General features: G+C 40.2%; 1 protein-coding gene across 1 annotated transcript in view; it reads left to right on the top strand.

Moving 5' to 3' along the window:
* The first annotated feature begins 785 nt into the window (after positions 1–785).
* LOC143282671 (uncharacterized) overlaps positions 786–18809 on the top strand; it is a 59163-nt gene continuing 41139 nt past the window's right edge. Inside the window, exons 1-9 of the mRNA XM_076588340.1 lie at positions 786–926; positions 6902–7030; positions 7962–8123; positions 8986–9103; positions 11610–11752; positions 13931–14350; positions 16089–16168; positions 16471–16618; positions 17579–17709. Coding sequence (XP_076444455.1) covers positions 897–926; positions 6902–7030; positions 7962–8123; positions 8986–9103; positions 11610–11752; positions 13931–14350; positions 16089–16168; positions 16471–16618; positions 17579–17709 — 1361 coding nt within the window. The 5' untranslated portion in view covers positions 786–896. The remainder of the gene's footprint in view (positions 927–6901; positions 7031–7961; positions 8124–8985; positions 9104–11609; positions 11753–13930; positions 14351–16088; positions 16169–16470; positions 16619–17578; positions 17710–18809) is intronic.

Consider the following 18809-nt stretch of genomic DNA (forward strand, 5'->3'; position numbering starts at 1 on the left):
GTTTGCTCTGTTTTTGCTATTCTGAAATACATTTGCAGTATTTAAAGAAATATATGTGCTAGTGTGGGTGGGAATGCACATGTTCATTTAACGGCTGATCACATTAATTATTTTAATATATTAATATTATTAATGATATTGTTAGAATGTCTGATTTGGGAGATTACAAGAAACTCAATGATGGAAATTTGTAAGGAGCACTGTAATAATAACCAAAAAGAAAAATTCATTTGCTCAACAGCACAAAATAATATTGAATGCACTGCTAATTGAAACTAAACTTGCACGGAATGCAAATGTGTTTAAAAATCTCCTGGAAATGAACACCTTTTTTTTTTTTTACTTTGACGAATAAATTACTGTTAATTAGACAGCGAAATATCGACATACGTATCCCACAAAATTAATAAGGAAAAAGAGACATACTTTGAAGGGGACATTAAAAAACAGACAACCGAACACCGGGTTAAAACATAGACTCACTTTGTTTACACAAGTGAGTAAAAAAAAAAAAAAGGCCTTGAGGCCACGGCAGGCAACCTGCCAGTCCCTACTCTACTACTTAAAAAAAGAAAGAAAGAAAGAAAGAGTTGCGTCAACGGACCAGCCCACACGTTGTGGTGTCTCCTCGAAATTGAAACTTGCGGAAAGATACACAATTGCTTCCAGTTCAGTTTTACATTCTGTCGACTTCTTTCTTGTGAAATTCTTGACGATTGGTCAATGTGTACCAGGAAGCCCAATCAGAAAGCTGTTCTTTCGGCGACAATTACAGACCAAAATTCTGACCGCCATTTTGATCAGCACGCTAAACTGAATGGGGAAATTATATTCGCTTCTAACAATAGGAGTTCCTCAGCACTGATTCATAATAGTGCAACTTACACACGACCAGTATGGAAGCCGTCAGAGCTTTTAACAGTGAGGTATGTCATGATGGTGCAGCGTGTGCCTCACTTGATCATGCATGTTTTTTGTGTTGAGATCTGTGTAGAACTAGAAGTTGATTCAGGCGATTTTGTGTTTGACAATTAATGTGTACGCCTAGTTTTAAGTCAAGAAGTGTTCTTCAGTTTTTCAGTGTATATACTCAGCTGCTCAGAATATAATTGTGCCCGAAAGAATTAGCAGAAATAGTCATAGTTGTATGACTTTTTGAGCACAGAAAGGTATGTGCATACAATTCTCGACACTGATGACAGTCTGAGAGCTCAACAGAATGAACATTCACACTCACTTTTTTGCGAGAAATACTCACCAGAGGTGCAACATAAAGTGAAACAAAGATTCTAATCAAGCTTAAGTTCATGAGGCCTCGGATAACATGGCTGTTATTTTGATTTATGTGATTGTAAGCGTTTGTTAGTGTGCAGGATGGAATATTCTAATTATGATTTTCAAAACAAAAGGAAGTTCAATAATATTCAGACTGTTGAAATCAAAGAGTGTTGTAACAGTTAGGTAGGGCTAGGAATAGTAGAACAGTACTACAATCTTGAGAAATGAAGGTGGGCACTGGAAGTTGAAAAGAAGAGATGTCCCATTGGCATTGGCTAGTCCTCCATAAACTAGTTCAGTAGTTGTACTGTCATGTTAGCATCACTAATTCAGTAATTACTAAATAGTAAATGTGCCCAGTCACTGAATTTGGTAAAACTCAAAAGTCAAGTGTCAGATGTCACGTATTCTGGATGTCGCACAAAAAAGAACAAACAGTATCCCATTGTGAATAATGAATATGAATATAATCATTACATGTGAAATATTACTAATAATCTAATATTTTGTAATTGATAACGCAAACAACTATAATATTTGCATGCACATGTGCGAGAAAGATAATTCTGTGTCAGTAGAGTGTGTGTATCACTGTATGTTTATCTTTTAATTCTTTACAAGTATAAAATGTATGACAAAAAATGAAATTATAATAAACTTAAGTTTTGAACTTTTGAAGTAATCAAAAATGTTATGCTTAATAATGGTTTTGTTAAATTGTATTTTAGACACTACCAAGTAATTCATTACCAGGTACTTTGCTGTCAAATCTGTATCAAACACAGTTTCAGTTCAGTTAAATTTTGGTCAGTATGTCAGTATGCGGACTGATTCTTGATTGTTTAATCACACAGATGGAAAGAGTTTTGAAGAATTCTGAAGGGGGTGGGAAGGCCAGATGCCTGACCTCTGCATTAGCTCAAAGCAGATGTCAGGCCTGGTATGAGTGTCTAACGAAATCAGTGTGTTGACCTGTCTTTGAGAGTGTTTCATTTGTGGTGTGGTTTGAATTTAGTTTGTTTGTGCAGTCAGTGTTATGTCGTCTCGTATAAAAAGTATTTTATTTATAGATGAAAGTAATATTGTGTTTGTCACATGTGATAAGCAATATTGATAGGCACTTCATCTCGGATTTGGATTACTGAAAATGTTTTGCTCTTGGTTAGTTGGTATCATTAAACTAAGATTAAGTCTGTGCAAATAGTCATTGTCCAGTGCCATCAGCCTCCCTTTCAGTTTTCACCCATATTTTTAGTTTTTGTTTTTTACAAGTTTTAGTTTTACTATAAACTAAACATTACAGTGTTTAGATTGCACATACGCACATGCGTGTGCACATGCTTGTGCATACACATGAGCTACACATCTAAACTGAAAGTTTGATTTAAAACATTTTAGAAGAAAGGAAAAACCTCGGCCTGAGATATTAAGATATTTATATTATTTCCATACACTGATTTGTGGAACTTGGTGGATATTTCATTGTCCAGTCAAGTATCAACGTGTTGTAGTGTTGGCTTTCACATTCTCATGATTCTGTCTGTATTATACTTGTAGCTGAAACAAAATTATTAAACATGAGCATGTGATACTCATCATACTGCATGTTAGATTCGCTAAGAATTCTCTGAAGAGTCAGCTGATTGATTCTTATACATGTCCAAAACTATAACGAAAGTGTTTGACTTTGAGCCACTGAATCATTGTTTCTTGAAGTTTGACTTTGACTAGTTTGAGCCAGTGAATGAGAATCACTGTTTCTTGAACACAAATGTTTGTATAATCCTTGATTTTACTCTGCCCTCAATAACACTTTCAGTCTAAGACTGTTTCTGTCTCAGTCTGTCTCTCTCTCCCCCCCCCCCCTCCCCCATCTGTATAGATCTCCCACTCTTAATAGTCTCTACCTCTTTAGCTTCTGTATGTATCCCTGACTGTCTTTCCTTTGTAAAACAAATAGCTCTCTGAGTTTCACGCACACATGCACACGCATGACAAGCTCGCGCGCGCACACACACACACACACACACACACACACGCACTGACACATAGACAAACGCATGTCACAGACACATTGTATACACATATCACACACATTAAAAAAAAAAAGAATAAATAAAATCTATGTTCAGCCTCTCTCCGATGTGAATTATTCTTGGGCTTGTGACTACCACAAGCATCTGTTGACAATGAGCTGTCCAAAAGTTCATGCCCTGCAAAATTTTCTGCTGCTTTATTTGATTCAAAATTGTAATGATCATACATACTTGTGCAACCTTGGATGAGCAACAACAAATTGAAACTCAGCACAGACAAGACTGAGATCATGCCAGTTGGTTTTAGTACCTCGGTGTGCATCTAGACCAAACACTGTCCATGCAGCAGCATTTTTGCTCTGTTTCATTTTGCCATGCACTTTTTCTTGAAATTCAGAAAATTTCAGCATGCATTCATACCTTTCGAAGGCTGCCATAATTAGACTGGTCTCCTCTGTTTGTTGTCTTCTCCTGTCTGGATTGTTACAATTTGATACTCTTCCAGCTGATCAGATCAGACGTTTGCAGGAAGTTTAGAACAGTGTGTCTAAACTTGTTGAATTTGTACCTCAGAAATTTAAGTATGTGACACACTTTTGCTCAAAGAGCTGTACTTTAAGTGGTGTGATGGCCTAGAGGTAACGCGTCCGCCTAGGAAGCGAGAGAATCTGAGCGCGCTGGTTTGAATCACGGCTCAGCCGCTGATATTTTCTCCCCCTCCACTAGACCTTGAGTTGTGGTCTGGACGCTAGTTATTCGGATGAGACGATAAACTGAGGCCCCGTGTGCAGCATGTAATTAGTGCACGTAAAAGAACCCATGGCAACAAAAGGGTTGTTCCTGGCAAAATTCTGTAGAAAAATCCACATTGATAGGAAAAACAAATAAAACTGCACGCAGGAAAAAAAATACCAAAAAATGGGTGGCGCTGTAGTGTAGCGACACGCTCTCCCTGGGGAGAGTAGCCCGAATTTCACACAGAGAAATCTGTTGTGATAAAAAGAAATACAAATTCTAAATACTGGCTTCCAGTTAGATTTCACATCTAGTCCAAAATTGCCACTTTTGTGTACCACATTTTTTTATGGCACACTCCTGCAGTATCTCTCAATCTCTTCTTCAGGAACAACTTTCCAGTCTTCCTGGTCACTTAGATCTTCAGCTGACACTGAAAGGTTACTTTGGGTTCTGAGAATTAATCTGAAACCTTTTGCCAGCTTTTGTCACTTATTTAGTTTCTTAGCCCTTAGGGTCTGGAACTAGTTGTCTGCTGACCTGCAATTCTTCCAAGTACCATATTTACATTAAAACATATCTTTTTTATGTGTAGCAAATGAGTGACAGTTTTGTGTTACTGTTAGGTTAATTTGGTGTTATATGAGGGACATATTATAATTATTCTTTCCAGTTGTGTGTGTGTGCAGGAGTCATGGGGTTGTGCTCTGTGTGTGTGTGTGTGTGTGTTGTTCATAATATGAGGATGGTGATTCTTCATGGTTGATTTTTTTTTCTCCACATTTTTTGTTAGAAGTAATTTGTGGACTGCTGTGATTGATAAGTTGGTCTAAACTCTGTTTTTTTCTTGACTGGTTTTGTTTCTTTCTTATTTAGAATTTATGAAGCACTGAGAGCCTCTGTGAGGGAACAGCACTGTAGAAAAGCACTTCATTATCATTATTATTATGCATTTCATTATTATTGATATTATTGATATTATTATTATCATTAGTAGTAGTAGTATTCATACTATTCTTCTTCTTCTTCTTCTTCTTCTTATTATTATTATTATTATAATGCATGCACATGATAGACACATTATTGATCAACTCTCTCTTTCCTCCTTGAATTTGTTCACACTTTTCCTTCCAGTAACAAATATTATAATGATTATTGATGGTAAGACAGAAGTGATGGGAGTAGGTCTCTTAAGCATGTCCATCTGTGTTTTGCTTAGATCACAAATTTTACAGGACAGTTGTGCTAGGAGAGATGGAAAGGGGTCTCATGACGACTTTTATTGGGGTTGAACTATTATCACATCAGATTAGGTTACCTGGCTGAGTGCATTAACTTTGATTTTTAAGGAAAGCCAAACAGGTAATCTAGGGCTCCCAAGCAGAAACTCCAGAGAAAACACCACCACCCCTTGAAAACCTACTTCCACGTAAATCAACTGGCATATCTCCCCTTTCATACCAGCTCATTGCTACACATAAAGAAATAAATAACTATTCCTCTGTGACAGTTTCTCTGCTTTTCACACATGTAAATTATATACATAAATGTGTGTGTGCAAATCTGATGACAGGGAGAATGGGTAGATACGGGTTGGAGAGGGTAGGGAGGGAGATGTCTGTTGAATGCTTGTGAAAAGTAAACTGCTTTAGTTTTTGCAGTGTCTCACCTTCAGACTCCTCTCTTATCATTCATTGGTAGTGTGGAGATACTCTGTTGTTTTTCTATTATCGTATTTCTCCTCAGGTGAGTTTTTGTGCAGATGCTGGCAGAATTGTACTTTAGTCTTTAAATTGATAAAACATTAGAAAATGTGTGGACCTTTGGACAGATCTAGTTTCCATTTCAGCGTTAGAGAGTTTGAAGGATGAGAGATATCACTGATTCATTTTAAGTTTTTGATAATGGATTATACCACACACACTGACAGCAACAAATGACAGACACACAACAAAGACACACACAAAGACACACACATACACACCACACCACACCACACCACACTGTGCAGATTCCAGTGTGTGACTGTGAGCATATTGCAGGGTTTGAATTTAACTTCCTTTTTAAGTTTTTTGAGTGCCAGTCAGGCACTCTGGACATAACTTTGGAGTGCCCAATCGTGGTTTTGTGTGCCAGCATAGTAAAACGAAATGTGCATACTAAAGTCTCTCAGCCAGGCTTCATTGTACACTCCTGTTTATTATTTTTGTCATCCTGAGCTTATGTCATCAGGAGCCTTTCTTTTAACATTGGACATGGGATTGGGAAACATCGTTCGTCGCTAACGCGCCATGAATGTCAACATCTGATCGCGCACGAGCAAAGTTCGCTTTGCTGAGCAGCAGCAGACTACACTTTACATTTCGATCAACCATGTTTGATTTTGATTTCTTGGTGTGTCTTTTGATTAACTTTCTTTCGCCTCTGTCAATTTTTGGGTGCCAAACTGGGCACTCGCAACAGAAAATTTGCGTGCCCAAGACAACTTTTCGTAACATTTGGCAGATTTGCACCCAGGCACCCACTAAATTCGAACCCTGATATTGTCCGTGTGTGTTACTCTGAGAAACCTGTAGTATGAACACCCTACACATTCTGGATTTCTGGACTATGTGCATTGATGATCCTCACTTTTCATATGTGCATAAAATTAAATCTACAAGGTAAAAAGTGGACATAATATATCTGATCTGCAGTTTGATGTGGTTTGCAAAAGCACTTTTTTTTTCTTCTAAATATGTCATGCCATGATTTTGGGGGTGTTGGGGGGAGGGAGAGGGGGGGTACTGCATTATATTTATTTTTTAAGTCAAACTTTCAGTCTGTTTTTCATCCTTTGACTTGTGTTTCAGTTGTCCTCACTGTATGAATCCAGACCACCTGTGTCACGGGCCAAGATGGCCTCTGTCACTAAGGCAGCCATCAAAGCCATCAAGTTCTACAAGCATGTGGTTCAGAGTGTGGAAAAGTTCATACTGAAGGTGAAGTGAAGTTCTGATTTTGTCAGAAAAGATGTATGTAAAATTGGTTTTATTAAAATCATTCTTTAGCCTTGTGCTGGTGTTTCTTTTTTCTGGTACTTGTGTTTTGTATTTTGGTTGTATATGAATAATTTATTTTATGATATGTATATAAAAATTCAAATAAGTCCTAGCATCACATTTTGTGTACTGAAAAATAGGACTACCTCTTGCGCATCCACAAACATACTAATTTAGTAATTTGAAAAGAATAATTCACTTCAACAGCTGATGGTCACGGTGGTAATGGTTTGAGTGAACTGTGCATTTTTTTTTTTTTTTTTTTTTTTTTTTTTTTTTTTACAACAGTACAAGAAACATCATGACTTTTTCTTATTTAGTTATTAGCTTACTTGGAAATCAAGTAGTGAATTGCCCTTCCCTGTTGTCTGCTTAAATAAAAGATACAGTATTCCATTTTCCATTGTGTGGTCAGCTCACCAGTATTAAGTATATAATCACATGCTATTTTACTAATCTTGACATTTTACTGTTTGTCTGTTTTGACCTTATTGTGAATGATAGAAACCATGCTGGCACCCTCCTTCTGTTGTTACTTACAACACTTGATTCATGTCACTTGTCAGTGTCACTGTTTTTTCTGGTGTGCTGACTGCATTATCTGCTGCCTGGCAAAACTTGAAATTGTTTCTTTTCTACTCGAATACAGTTAAGCCAGATGATGAACATATCTATTTTGTTGGATCCAAATGCCATAAACATATATGCATCTTTTTATTGAGTATATTTGGGAACAGGCTCATGGCTGACTTCTTGTTAGATCTTTTCAGCACAAGCCTGCATTTAATTTTAACATACCTAATGTTTGACTTTTGTTCACTTGTTTTTTTGTTTTTTTTTTAAATTTATTTATTTTATTTTATTTTTTCAGTGCAAGCCAGAATACAAAGTTCCAGGGCTGTATGTCATTGACTCCGTGGTGCGGCAGTCCCGCCGGCAGTTTGGAGGAGAGAAAGACGTGTTCGGCCCCAGGTTCACCAAGAACATTGTCACCACCTTTCAGAGTCTGCTGAAATGTCCACCAGATGAAAAGGTATTGTCAGCAAACAATTGTCTGTTTTGATGTGGAACCTTGTTATCATTTCAACTTTAGAATTTCTGATGGTGGTTGTTTCCTTCTGACAGACATGTTTATGACCATGGCATATGTGTGAACATAAGTGTATACCACTATGCGCTCACACATACAGATTATCTCACACATTCACACACACACATGCATTCTGAGAGTAGCACACTCACAAAAACATTCTGTGACAGTTTGTTTGGGGGAGGTGTGGGGTTGGGTTGTATGTTGGGTACGTTTATTTTAATAAGTGCATCCCCAAACTTCACAGATGGACAAATAACCATATACCTGCACACACACATGTATTCATGCACACACTCTCTCTCTCTCTCTCTCTCTCTCTCTGTGTGTCTCATACACACAGTCTTGGTCCCTGTGTATCTGTCTTGTCTCTTTGTCTCCCTCTACATTCTCCCACTTTTCACTAATTCACTCACTGAATGGGGAGGGGAAATGAGAATACTTGTACCAGGTCCACCGGGGAAGTAATCATGGTACAAGTTAACTTTTACCTGGATTAGAATCAGTTAAGAGGATTGTTTGCACTGGTATCACTTACACACCCACATGTGCACGCAACCCTCCCCCCCTTTTCCTCCCTCCCTCCCCCACAAGCACACACACATTAAAATGTGTGTGAATGTGTTAATGATTAACACATTCACACACACAAACACGCACACAAGCTACACACACACACGCACACGCGTGCACACACACACACACACACACACACACACACACACACAATTGTTAATAGCTTTAAGAGTGAAACAATGAATGAATGAAAGACTGGCAGTGACTGACGAGGGGTGCCCTGTTACAGGGGCGGGTGATCCGTGTGCTGAACCTGTGGCAGAAGAATGGGGTGTTCCCCATGGAAGTGATCCAGTCTCTTCTGGACATGGCTGCTGATCCCAAAAACATGGAGTGTGTTCTGGCTGGTAAGTTGCAGTCATGCCTGGGGAAAACTATGTCAGTCTGGTTTAGTCCTCTGAATGTCACAGGGTAAGTGTGTGTCAGTCTGGTTTAGTTCCATGGGTGGCAGTATTTCTGTACTGCACAGATTTAAGTATTGGCATTTGTGGTGATTGTTTTCTTGGGGGAATTTTTTTTTCCTTAATTTTACTTTTGATGTAAAAACATGCACTTCGGTTAACCCTTAGCCAGCCAAGAGATTTAGCAAATAACTGAATCCTATTTTCCGAGGAATTTTTGCAAAAAAAACAGGAAGGTGTAGAAAAAAAAAAGAAAAAAAAAAGTCTGAATTAATTTCTCAACTGACACGGGTAAAAGCAAATATTTTTTTATGGAAAATAAATGGACAATACAGAAAAAAAAGAAGTTATGATTAAATAAGTGATCAACAAGATATTTTTTCAAAAATAAACATTACACACATACTCACTCACTCACACCCACACACCCACACGCACACAAGAGCTCCAATGTTGTATACGTAAGGAAAAGAACAAAAAATCTCACCATCCTCAACAAAGAAATGTCTGGATCAAAATCAGCAGCCCAGTGTCAAACCCACTGATCTGAACATAGGCACACCACCACACCCACCCCACTGTCCCTCCCCCTTCCCCTCTTGACCTTGTGTCTTGCTTCACTTTTCATACTGTAATCTGATACCTCCACCACCCCTTCTACCACTCACGGGTTGGTCTGTCATACACAGCTTCTTTTGTTCTCAAATCATTCAATGCTGTCTGCTAGAAAGTCAAACTCTGTAAGAGCTGCTCTTTGGGTGAAGAGTAAGCTGATATTCTTCACCTTCCTCTTCCAAAGATTTGTCAAATTGCAGTTTGTCTTTATTTCAAGCATTCATTTAATTTTCATTGAGCAGTGGTTAAATCCTGTGTCATGCAGTTTACTTTTGCTCACACTCGGCTTTGACAAGACTTCGCCATCTGGCTTGCCCGCATAGATAATGAGTTGTTGATGTGCTCCAGTCAGCCAATAAAATTAATTTTAAAAAACACATTCCTGGGTGATGTAGGGTGCTTCCCTCTTACTTTAGAGTCCGAGGGACCTTGACGACACTAAAGCTTCCAATAAGATAATGCCAGAATAATACAAAAGCTTTTACAAGACAGAGATATTTAGCCGCCATTAAGGTACGGCTTCCGTGGCAGTGGCAGAGGAATGAATTATCTGCCATTTGAGAACAGCTTACATGGCAGTCTAAAGGGTAAGTGGCCCATGGACTTCGGCTGCAAACTTTTTAGACTTATAGAACTCATGCAGTCCTCCGAATGTCATGGGGTCAGTGCATGTATGTGTGTGTGTGAGTTTGGTTCAGTCTCTAAAATGTTGTGATGTCAGTATGTGTGTGTCAGTTTGGTTCAGTCTGGAGAATGTCATTGGTGAGTGTGTGTGTGTCAGTGTGGTTCAGTCCTCTACCTGAACATCATATGGTCAGTTTGTGTGTCATAGTTCAGTCATCTGTGAATGTCATGATGTCAGTGTGTGTGTGTTGTTATGGTTCAGTCTTCAGAATGTCATGGGGTCAGTGAGCATGTCAGCTTGGTTTTGTCCTTAGAATGTCATGATATCAGTTTGTGTGCATCAGTTTGTTTCAGTTCTCAGAATGTCATTTTGTGGCAGTTAGGTTCTGACTTCAAAACAACATTGAGTTAGTTTTTAAGTTAATGAATGGACAGGCAGTATGACAGGCAGTATTACGAGTTATATTTTAAGTTAATGAATGGACAGGCAGTGTGACAAGCAGTATTACTATCGGTATTAGTTGTTGAACTTGTCCCAACATGTCATTACTTTAGTGCACACATTCATACTTGCATGCGAAACACACTCAGTTCTCAACTCACAATCATGCACAATAAACATACATATCTGCGCATACAAACTTGTATAGTATATGTACAATATAAACATACATATACATACATAAATACATATATACATGCATGCATGCATTCATGCATCCATCCTTCCATCCATCTATCCATTCAATACACACACAGTACAGCATTACAGATATACCTACACAATCAACTAACTACTTTCATGTATGAGAGAGGTTCTAGAGGAAATGCTGCTGGAAGAGGAAAGTCTTGAGGTTAGATTTAAAGGAAGGCAGTGAGGGGCTGTGACGGACGTGGTGAGGCAAAGAGTTCTATATTTGAACATCAGATGATGAAAAGGCTCGACCACCATCATCATGCTGTTCTCTTTTGTATTTGGGGCGCAGAAGGTTCTACCATCTGCAGCAGAGTGAAGAGAACGGGAGGGCACATAGATTTGAAAGATGTCAGAGAGGTATCAGGGTGCAGTTCCAGATATGACAAGGTAGCAGAGACAGGTGGCTTTGTATTTGATTCTTTGCTCTATGGGTAACCAGTGCAACTCTTTTAGACACAAACAGTTGACAAATATGTGGTAATGACTACATGTAATATTGTGTGTATGTGTTTGCAGCTCAGCGTGCCGTGGAGAAAGTGGTGGTGGCTCACCAGCGCAGTCAGGGCAAAGCCACCAATGGGGGCACAGAGGAAAGTCTGCTGGCACAGCAAAATGACATTGTCAACACTGTCACCAAGCTGCTGCAGCAGACAGAGGAGGTATGGGTTATCTTTCACTGATGTTTCAGACTTTTTACTGTTGTTGTGTAGGACTCTTACCATTTATGAAAGATACCCCCATGAGGATGCTAGGAATTCTTTCAGTATGAATATGCTTATCTGGAAATTCTGTGCTAGAAATGCCCTCTTTTCTGTTGCTTTCATCATTTCTGACTTTTTAAAACTTTTTCTTTCTGTCGTCTCTTCTTATTTATTTTTGGTCTTACTAGTCCAGTCGCCTTTTTTTTTTCTTTCTAGAAAGCCTTGAATATGTTTTATCTTTTTCTGGACTTGATGATTGTGGAATCTTTCAGTGCTGTTTTTGTTTTTTGCTTTTTTTTTTGCACATTGAATGTTAAATGTTTCAGTTGCATTTTTTTGTTCTGTATGCCTGATTCTGTTTATTATTTATAACAGAGCTTGTGTTTCTCTTTTCTTCTTTTTTTGTCTTCTGGTGAAAAATTTACAGATTTGTCTACATCAGTCATCTCCATGGTTTACTTCATGTGAATGATTATAATTACTTGTGCCTAATTTTCTTTTGCAGTTGTACTTGTATGTTGTTTTTTGATTGTTTTCAGCCCTGATATGGCCCTGTGTGCTCAGCTAGGCTAAGCAATAGTGATGAATAAATATGATAAATAAAGATGAATCTTGATCAGTTTGCTGTAGAACATAAAAGCCACATAACAACAGTTGCAGGGCAGCCTGGCGGTCATCTCACCCATTGATTATCACTGTTGCAGGGCAGTGTGGCAGTCATCTCTCCCATTGATTATCCATGTTGCAGGGCAGCGTGGTGGTCAGCTCACCCAGGTGGTTATCCATATTTGCAGGGCAGTGTGATTGTCATCTCATCCCAGCAATTATCCATATTTACAGGGCAGCGTGGCAGTCATCTCATGCCAGCGGTTATCCGTGTTGCAGGGCAGCGTGGCAGTCATCTCACACCAGTGGTTATCCGTGTTGCAGGGCAGCGTGGCAGTCATCTCACACCAGTGGTTATCCGTGTTGCAGGGCAGCGTGGCAGTCATCTCACACCAGTGGTTATCCGTGTTGCAGGGCAGCATGGCAGTCATCTCACCCAGTGGTTTTCCATGTTGCAGGGCAGCGTGGCAGTCATCTCACACCAGTGGTTATCCATGTTGCAGGGCAGCGTGGCAGCCATCTCAACCCAGTGGTTATTCTTGTTGCAGGGCAGTGTGGTGGTCATCTTACACAGGTGGTTATCCGTGTTGCAGGGCAGTGTGTCAGCCATCTCACCCCAGTGGTTATCCATGTTGCAGGGCAGCGTGGCAGTCATCTCACACCAGTGGTTATCCGTGTTGCAGGGCAGTGTGTCAGCCATCTCACCCCAGTGGTTATCCATGTTGCAGGGCAGTGTGTCAGCCATCTCACCCCAGTGGTTATCCGTGTTGCAGGGCAGTGTGTCAGCCATCTCACCCCAGTGGTTACACATGTCGCAGGGCAGTATGTCAGCCATCTCACCCAGTGGTTATCCATGTTGCAGGGCAGTGTGTCAGTCATTTCACCCAGTGGTTATCCATGTTGCAGGGCAGTATGTCAGCCATCTCACCCAGTGGTTATCCATGTTGCAGGGCAGTGTGTCAGTCATTTCACCCAGTGGTTATCCATGTTGCAGGGCAGTGTGTCAGCCATCTCACCCCAGTGGTTATCCATGTTGCAGGGCAGTGTTTCAGCCATCTCACCCCAGTGGTTACACATGTCGCAGGGCAGTATGTCAGCCATCTCACCCAGTGGTTATCCATGTTGCAGGGCAGTGTGTCAGTCATTTCACCCAGTGGTTATCCATGTTGCAGGGCAGTGTGTCAGTCATTTCACCCAGTGGTTATCCATGTTGCAGGGCAGTGTTTCAGCCATCTCACCCCAGTGGTTACACATGTCGCAGGGCAGTATGTCAGCCATCTCACCCAGTGGTTATCCATGTTGCAGGGCAGTGTGTCAGTCATTTCACCCAGTGGTTATCCATGTTGCAGGGCAGTGTGTCAGCCATCTCACCCCAGTGGTTATCCATGTTGCAGGGCAGTGTTTCAGCCATCTCACCCCAGTGGTTATCCATGTTGCAGGGCAGTGTTTCAGCCATCTCAGCCCCAGTGGTTATACATGTCGAAGGGCAGTGTGGCAGTCATCTCACCCTATTGGTTATACATGTTGCAGGGCAGCCTGATGGCATCGGGCCAGGAGGTGCAGCTCCACCAGTTGCAGTTGCTGCAGCAGCAGCTGATCATGCACACGGAGATGATGTCCAGCAAGTCTCAGCAGACCACGCCCCTCATCGACAGCAACCTGTTGGCCCAGATCAAGTTACTGACGGACCAGCTCCTGTCCAAGACGGATGCCCCACCTGGCTCCTCCCACACCCCGGCCTCCTCCCACAACACACAGGATGTGAGGGATGGGGGACGGGACCACCATGGTGTGAACGATGTCATGTTTGGAGGTGACGCCAGGGACATGCGGCACAAGGGAGGTGGGGTGTCTGAGAGCGGAGGGAGGGAGTTCCAGGCCATGATGCAAGGGGAGAAGGGGAGCGGGGCGAGGGAGGCAAAACGGTCGTCTGATGTCGGCTTCAATAAGGTTGGGCTTGGATCATTTTTCTTGGTGGTGGAAGATTTTTGAGTGAGTGTGTGTGTGTGTGTGTTGGAGGCATACTTAAGAATGAGTGTAATCCATTGCATTCAGCGGGTTTTATATCACTGTTATACTTGTGCTTCAAAATGATACACTGGAAAAAAGTCAAGCATGTATCATTTCACTAATGTGTGAGATGTCACTTTTGTTAGTCCTGTTTATCTGCTGAGATGTCACTTTTGTTAGTCCTGTTTATCTGCAAGCACTCTTGTGACAGCTTGTTTGTTATCATCATACTGAAACATTAACCCTTTCGGTGCCAGGGAAATAAGATTTAAGTGAAATCTATTTGCCACAAATTTTTCACAAAAAACAGGTATATAATTATTTTTAAAAAATAATGTGCGCTTTGTTATTGCAGTGAGACCCATTGGCATAAAAGTATACATTTTCTGAAAGGTAAATTAACAAAGAATACAAAACACGTCCAATTTTTATATTTTCAGTGACATGCAGTTGTTTCGAAATCAGTGTTTCGTTTTTTGACACTTTTTCAGCTGGTTCATAACTTCATTACAAACACTAGTCAGGTAATTTGCGTGATAATGCAATATTTTCTGCACATATGGATAATTAACATAATACCTGTACATATATATTATACCAGAACAACCACAATAATAAGAAACATAATACTGAATTTATTGTGACTACTCTAAATGATAACACATGGATGTGAGGCCATGCCCCCTCAGCCTCCAACCCCCTCCTCTTCCCCCTTTCTGACCTGGTCACTTTATCCAGTTCTCATCAGACAGTGTTGGTTAAGTGCCAAGAATATCGCTCACACTGTGTACTGCTGATAGTTCGGTCATGTTTCGGTCATGCTCGGTGTAGCTGGCATCACTCATGATCGTATCTTGGTCAGTTTCTTCATTGCTCCTTTTGTTTTCTATCGAATGATCCGATAAAATTTCCAAGCATCAGCTAAAGAAAGCAGTCTTGGTTGTTAAAGTGCACCATGATCGCATAGCTCGAGCATGGTGTCCGACATTTTGCGGAGCGAGTGAGGAGCCAGACGAAACATTGCAGCAGTTACCTAACCAAAGCGTTCAAATAAAGGACTACCTCATGATGTAGATGGGGTTTCTAGCAATCAATAGAATCCAGAAAGATTCCCCAAGCTAAAGCTACCAGTATTTTTATCAACAAACTCAATAAAAACCAGGGAAAAGTCAGAATATTTCACTGACAATTTATTTCGTCATTCTGGCAGTAAAGCATACATGGTTGTGCTGATGAATTATCATGTAGGCAGCCTAGGGGTTAATGGTGAAATATGTAATTCCTGGGAAAAATGTCTGATATATGTCATCACTGTCTTAATAATAATGACGGATACTTAATTATTAAGTGTATAATATTTATTGTATTTTGAATCCGAACAAGCATTACTGATCATAATGGAAATCATTCGGCATTAGGCAAGGTCTCTTCTTATGGGGACCTCATGGTGACCTGACACTGAAAGTCCATGTTAGTTCACAAGCCTTTCAGAAGTATGGAACTGATTGGTTGTGATCCCATTGTTCATATTGCAGTTTTGATAGGTCATCAACACTTTTGTTTTCTTCAGTAATTGTTTCATTCACCGTGTAACTGTAAGTAGACTAGTCTAAAAGCAGTTTGTCCTGTTTATTATGAAGTGAGTGTACTTGAGAGCTTGTGAAATGTATTTGTGCAGAAGCTGTTGGAGTTTGACTATGGGGAGAGTGATGAAGAGGAGGACAAAAAGAATGGAGCTGGATCCCAGCAGTTACCAGGGTTTGTATTTTAGTGTATGTGTGTGTGTGTGTGTGCTTCATTCTTTGCTTCATTATTTCTTTTGTAAATTATTATTTAAATTTCTTTTCTGCTGTAATTAAAAAAAAAAGGATTTATCAGAAACACCTCATCGAATTTTTCTATCATGAAAAGTGCTTTCATATTTATTAAAAAAGACATCTGCAGCAAAAGGACACACACACACACACACACACACACACACACACACACACACACACACACACACACACAAAAGTATTTTTTCATGTTTGATTACAGTTGACAGGTGTGTGTCCTTGCAGGGGTGTGCACAAGATACTGAACGACCCCAACCTGGCGCGTCACATCGACAATGTATCTTCTCTCAAGACAGACATGTCCTCCTCGGATCCCATGCGCAAGCATCATTTACAGCAGCAGCAGGATCAGTTCAACAAGGAAATTGAACAGGTAGAAGCCTAGGCTTTGAGGCAGGCTCTAACCCCTTGACTGCTGCTGATGAGTAGGCTTGTCATTGCAGGGCTGTTACTTCACTGAGACAGTGAGACACAGCTTACAGGTCAACATTAGTTATTTGGACTTTCCTCTTGGGACTATATTTTTGTTCAATGACAACATCTGTAAGTGCACAATACTTTTGCCTAGCTGATGTCATTTCACCAAGGATCAGCAGTCAAGGAGTAACAGTGTCAGCCTTCTTGTGTGTGAGTGTGACATGTATCTGTTTCTGTGTTGCAAATTTGTGTGTTTGATTTCAGACCTACCAACTCTTTCACTTCAGGTGTATACTCTGCTGAGCTTAAAAATTCTGTGCTGCTATGCTGACAATAAATGTGCTATGCTGAAGTAGCAAAAATCAAGTGGAGTTCTTTTTCTTCAGCAGTTAATTGATCAGTACTGTAAGTGAACTGAACTCGTGCAAAAGGAAGAGGGTGGAAAACTTGCCTGTCAAAAAGGTGGCACTGTGCTTTCAGCCAGTGAGTATTTTCATTCTGTTGCTGTTGATAGGCTAGAGCCCATCGGAACCGGGGGGGCTGGTGACGCAACTCAAAAGTGCGTCTTATTTTACAACCCACAGTTTTTATAAACTTTTTCCATTTTGTGAACGGAATCAGTATTCATGTTACAACAATGTTTCACGTACTAGATGTTTCCTTTTCATTACTTTCATGTCCGTTTATAATGTGCCTATGGGCATGCACTAATGTCTGTGTTTAAAAGTTTCTGAATGTATGTATGTGTGTGTACGTGTGTGTAAATGTGCCTGGGTATATGAGTGCATGTCAGTGGGGCTGGTGTGGCAAGGAGTTTCTCTGCATGTATCATTGTGGAAAGGTGAGTGAAGAGAGCTGATAGCACTGTGTTGGCTGAGTGGTCAGCTCCCTCATGCTGTGTGTGTGTTGTGACCAGAACAAGTATTCTGGCTATAACAACGAGTTCCCTGACGTGATCCTGGTGGAGAACCCTGACGTCATAGAGACCATGGACAGGGACCACGACCGCGACAGACGACAGTCCAGACGGTCAAGAGACAGGTCAAGGTCAGCTTTAGTTTTTGTACAGAAGTTATTTTGATTGCACATGTTTTGACATAATCATCATTTCACAGAAGTTGGAATGTTTTCATAAAAAGTTAAACATTTGAGTTTAAATACACCTACTTTACCATGACCCACTGTTGCAGACACTGACTGGGTTCTGGATTCCTGTTCCTATACATTGAAATTATGCAGGCTGTTTACGGTCTGCCACTGGTCTCCCACTTGTACCATGAACAGTCTGTTAACTGCATTTGAAAAATCAATATTTGATCCCAAAAGTTTGGGTTTTACAATGGTTCATGATTGATAGCTGTTGGTTTTCATTGTGAAACCTGCACATGCAAGAAAGCACCTCAGGTTATGAGTGATGCTCATTACTTTGTCTGTATACACTCTGTTTGCCAACAGTTCAGCATCATTTCACCTTGCTACAAAGTAGAAGACTAAGTGCCCAAGTGGTCCTTAACTTTTTGTGAACCCTGTATGTGGACCAGAAACAAAGGTAGAGGTTAATAGAGATCTCCAACGTTCTCACTTTTGGTACACATCATTTTATTGGCTTGTGTGTGTGAATAAGTGTCATTTCTTCGATCCATTGGATAATTTGTATGTGTCAAACAGCAGTTTGAAACAAAATTTTGAAAATATTATTAAAAGTGTAAGGTTCCAAATATTTTACTTTATAACTGTCACATGTGTTGTTTCTCCAAAGAGTTTTGTTTTGTGTATATGAGTTGTTTCTCCAAAGAGTTTTGTTTTGTGTATATATCTATACACACAGTTGTGTACATTATTGTGGAAGATACACAATACAATACACAGTACACAAACTTTATTGTCTATACTTGGTACAGAGATTTTCTTTTTGGCATTGGTGAAAAATGTTCTTGAACAGTTAAGAGTCTTCTCTCTCTCTCTCTCTCTCTCTTTCAGTAAGAAAGTGTACATTGGCAGAGGAAGGAAGGGAAAGTGTCTGTGGTGTAAGAATTGCACTGAGAACAGCTTTTGACAGAGCTAGATACTGGGACCTTAGATGCTGATACAGAGTTCTTTCTTCTTCTTTTCTTCTGTTATTGGGTTGTTGTTGTTTTTATTCAATT

This window comes from Babylonia areolata, chromosome 6 (genome assembly GCF_041734735.1).
Source record: "Babylonia areolata isolate BAREFJ2019XMU chromosome 6, ASM4173473v1, whole genome shotgun sequence".
NCBI lineage: Eukaryota > Metazoa > Mollusca > Gastropoda > Neogastropoda > Buccinidae > Babylonia > Babylonia areolata.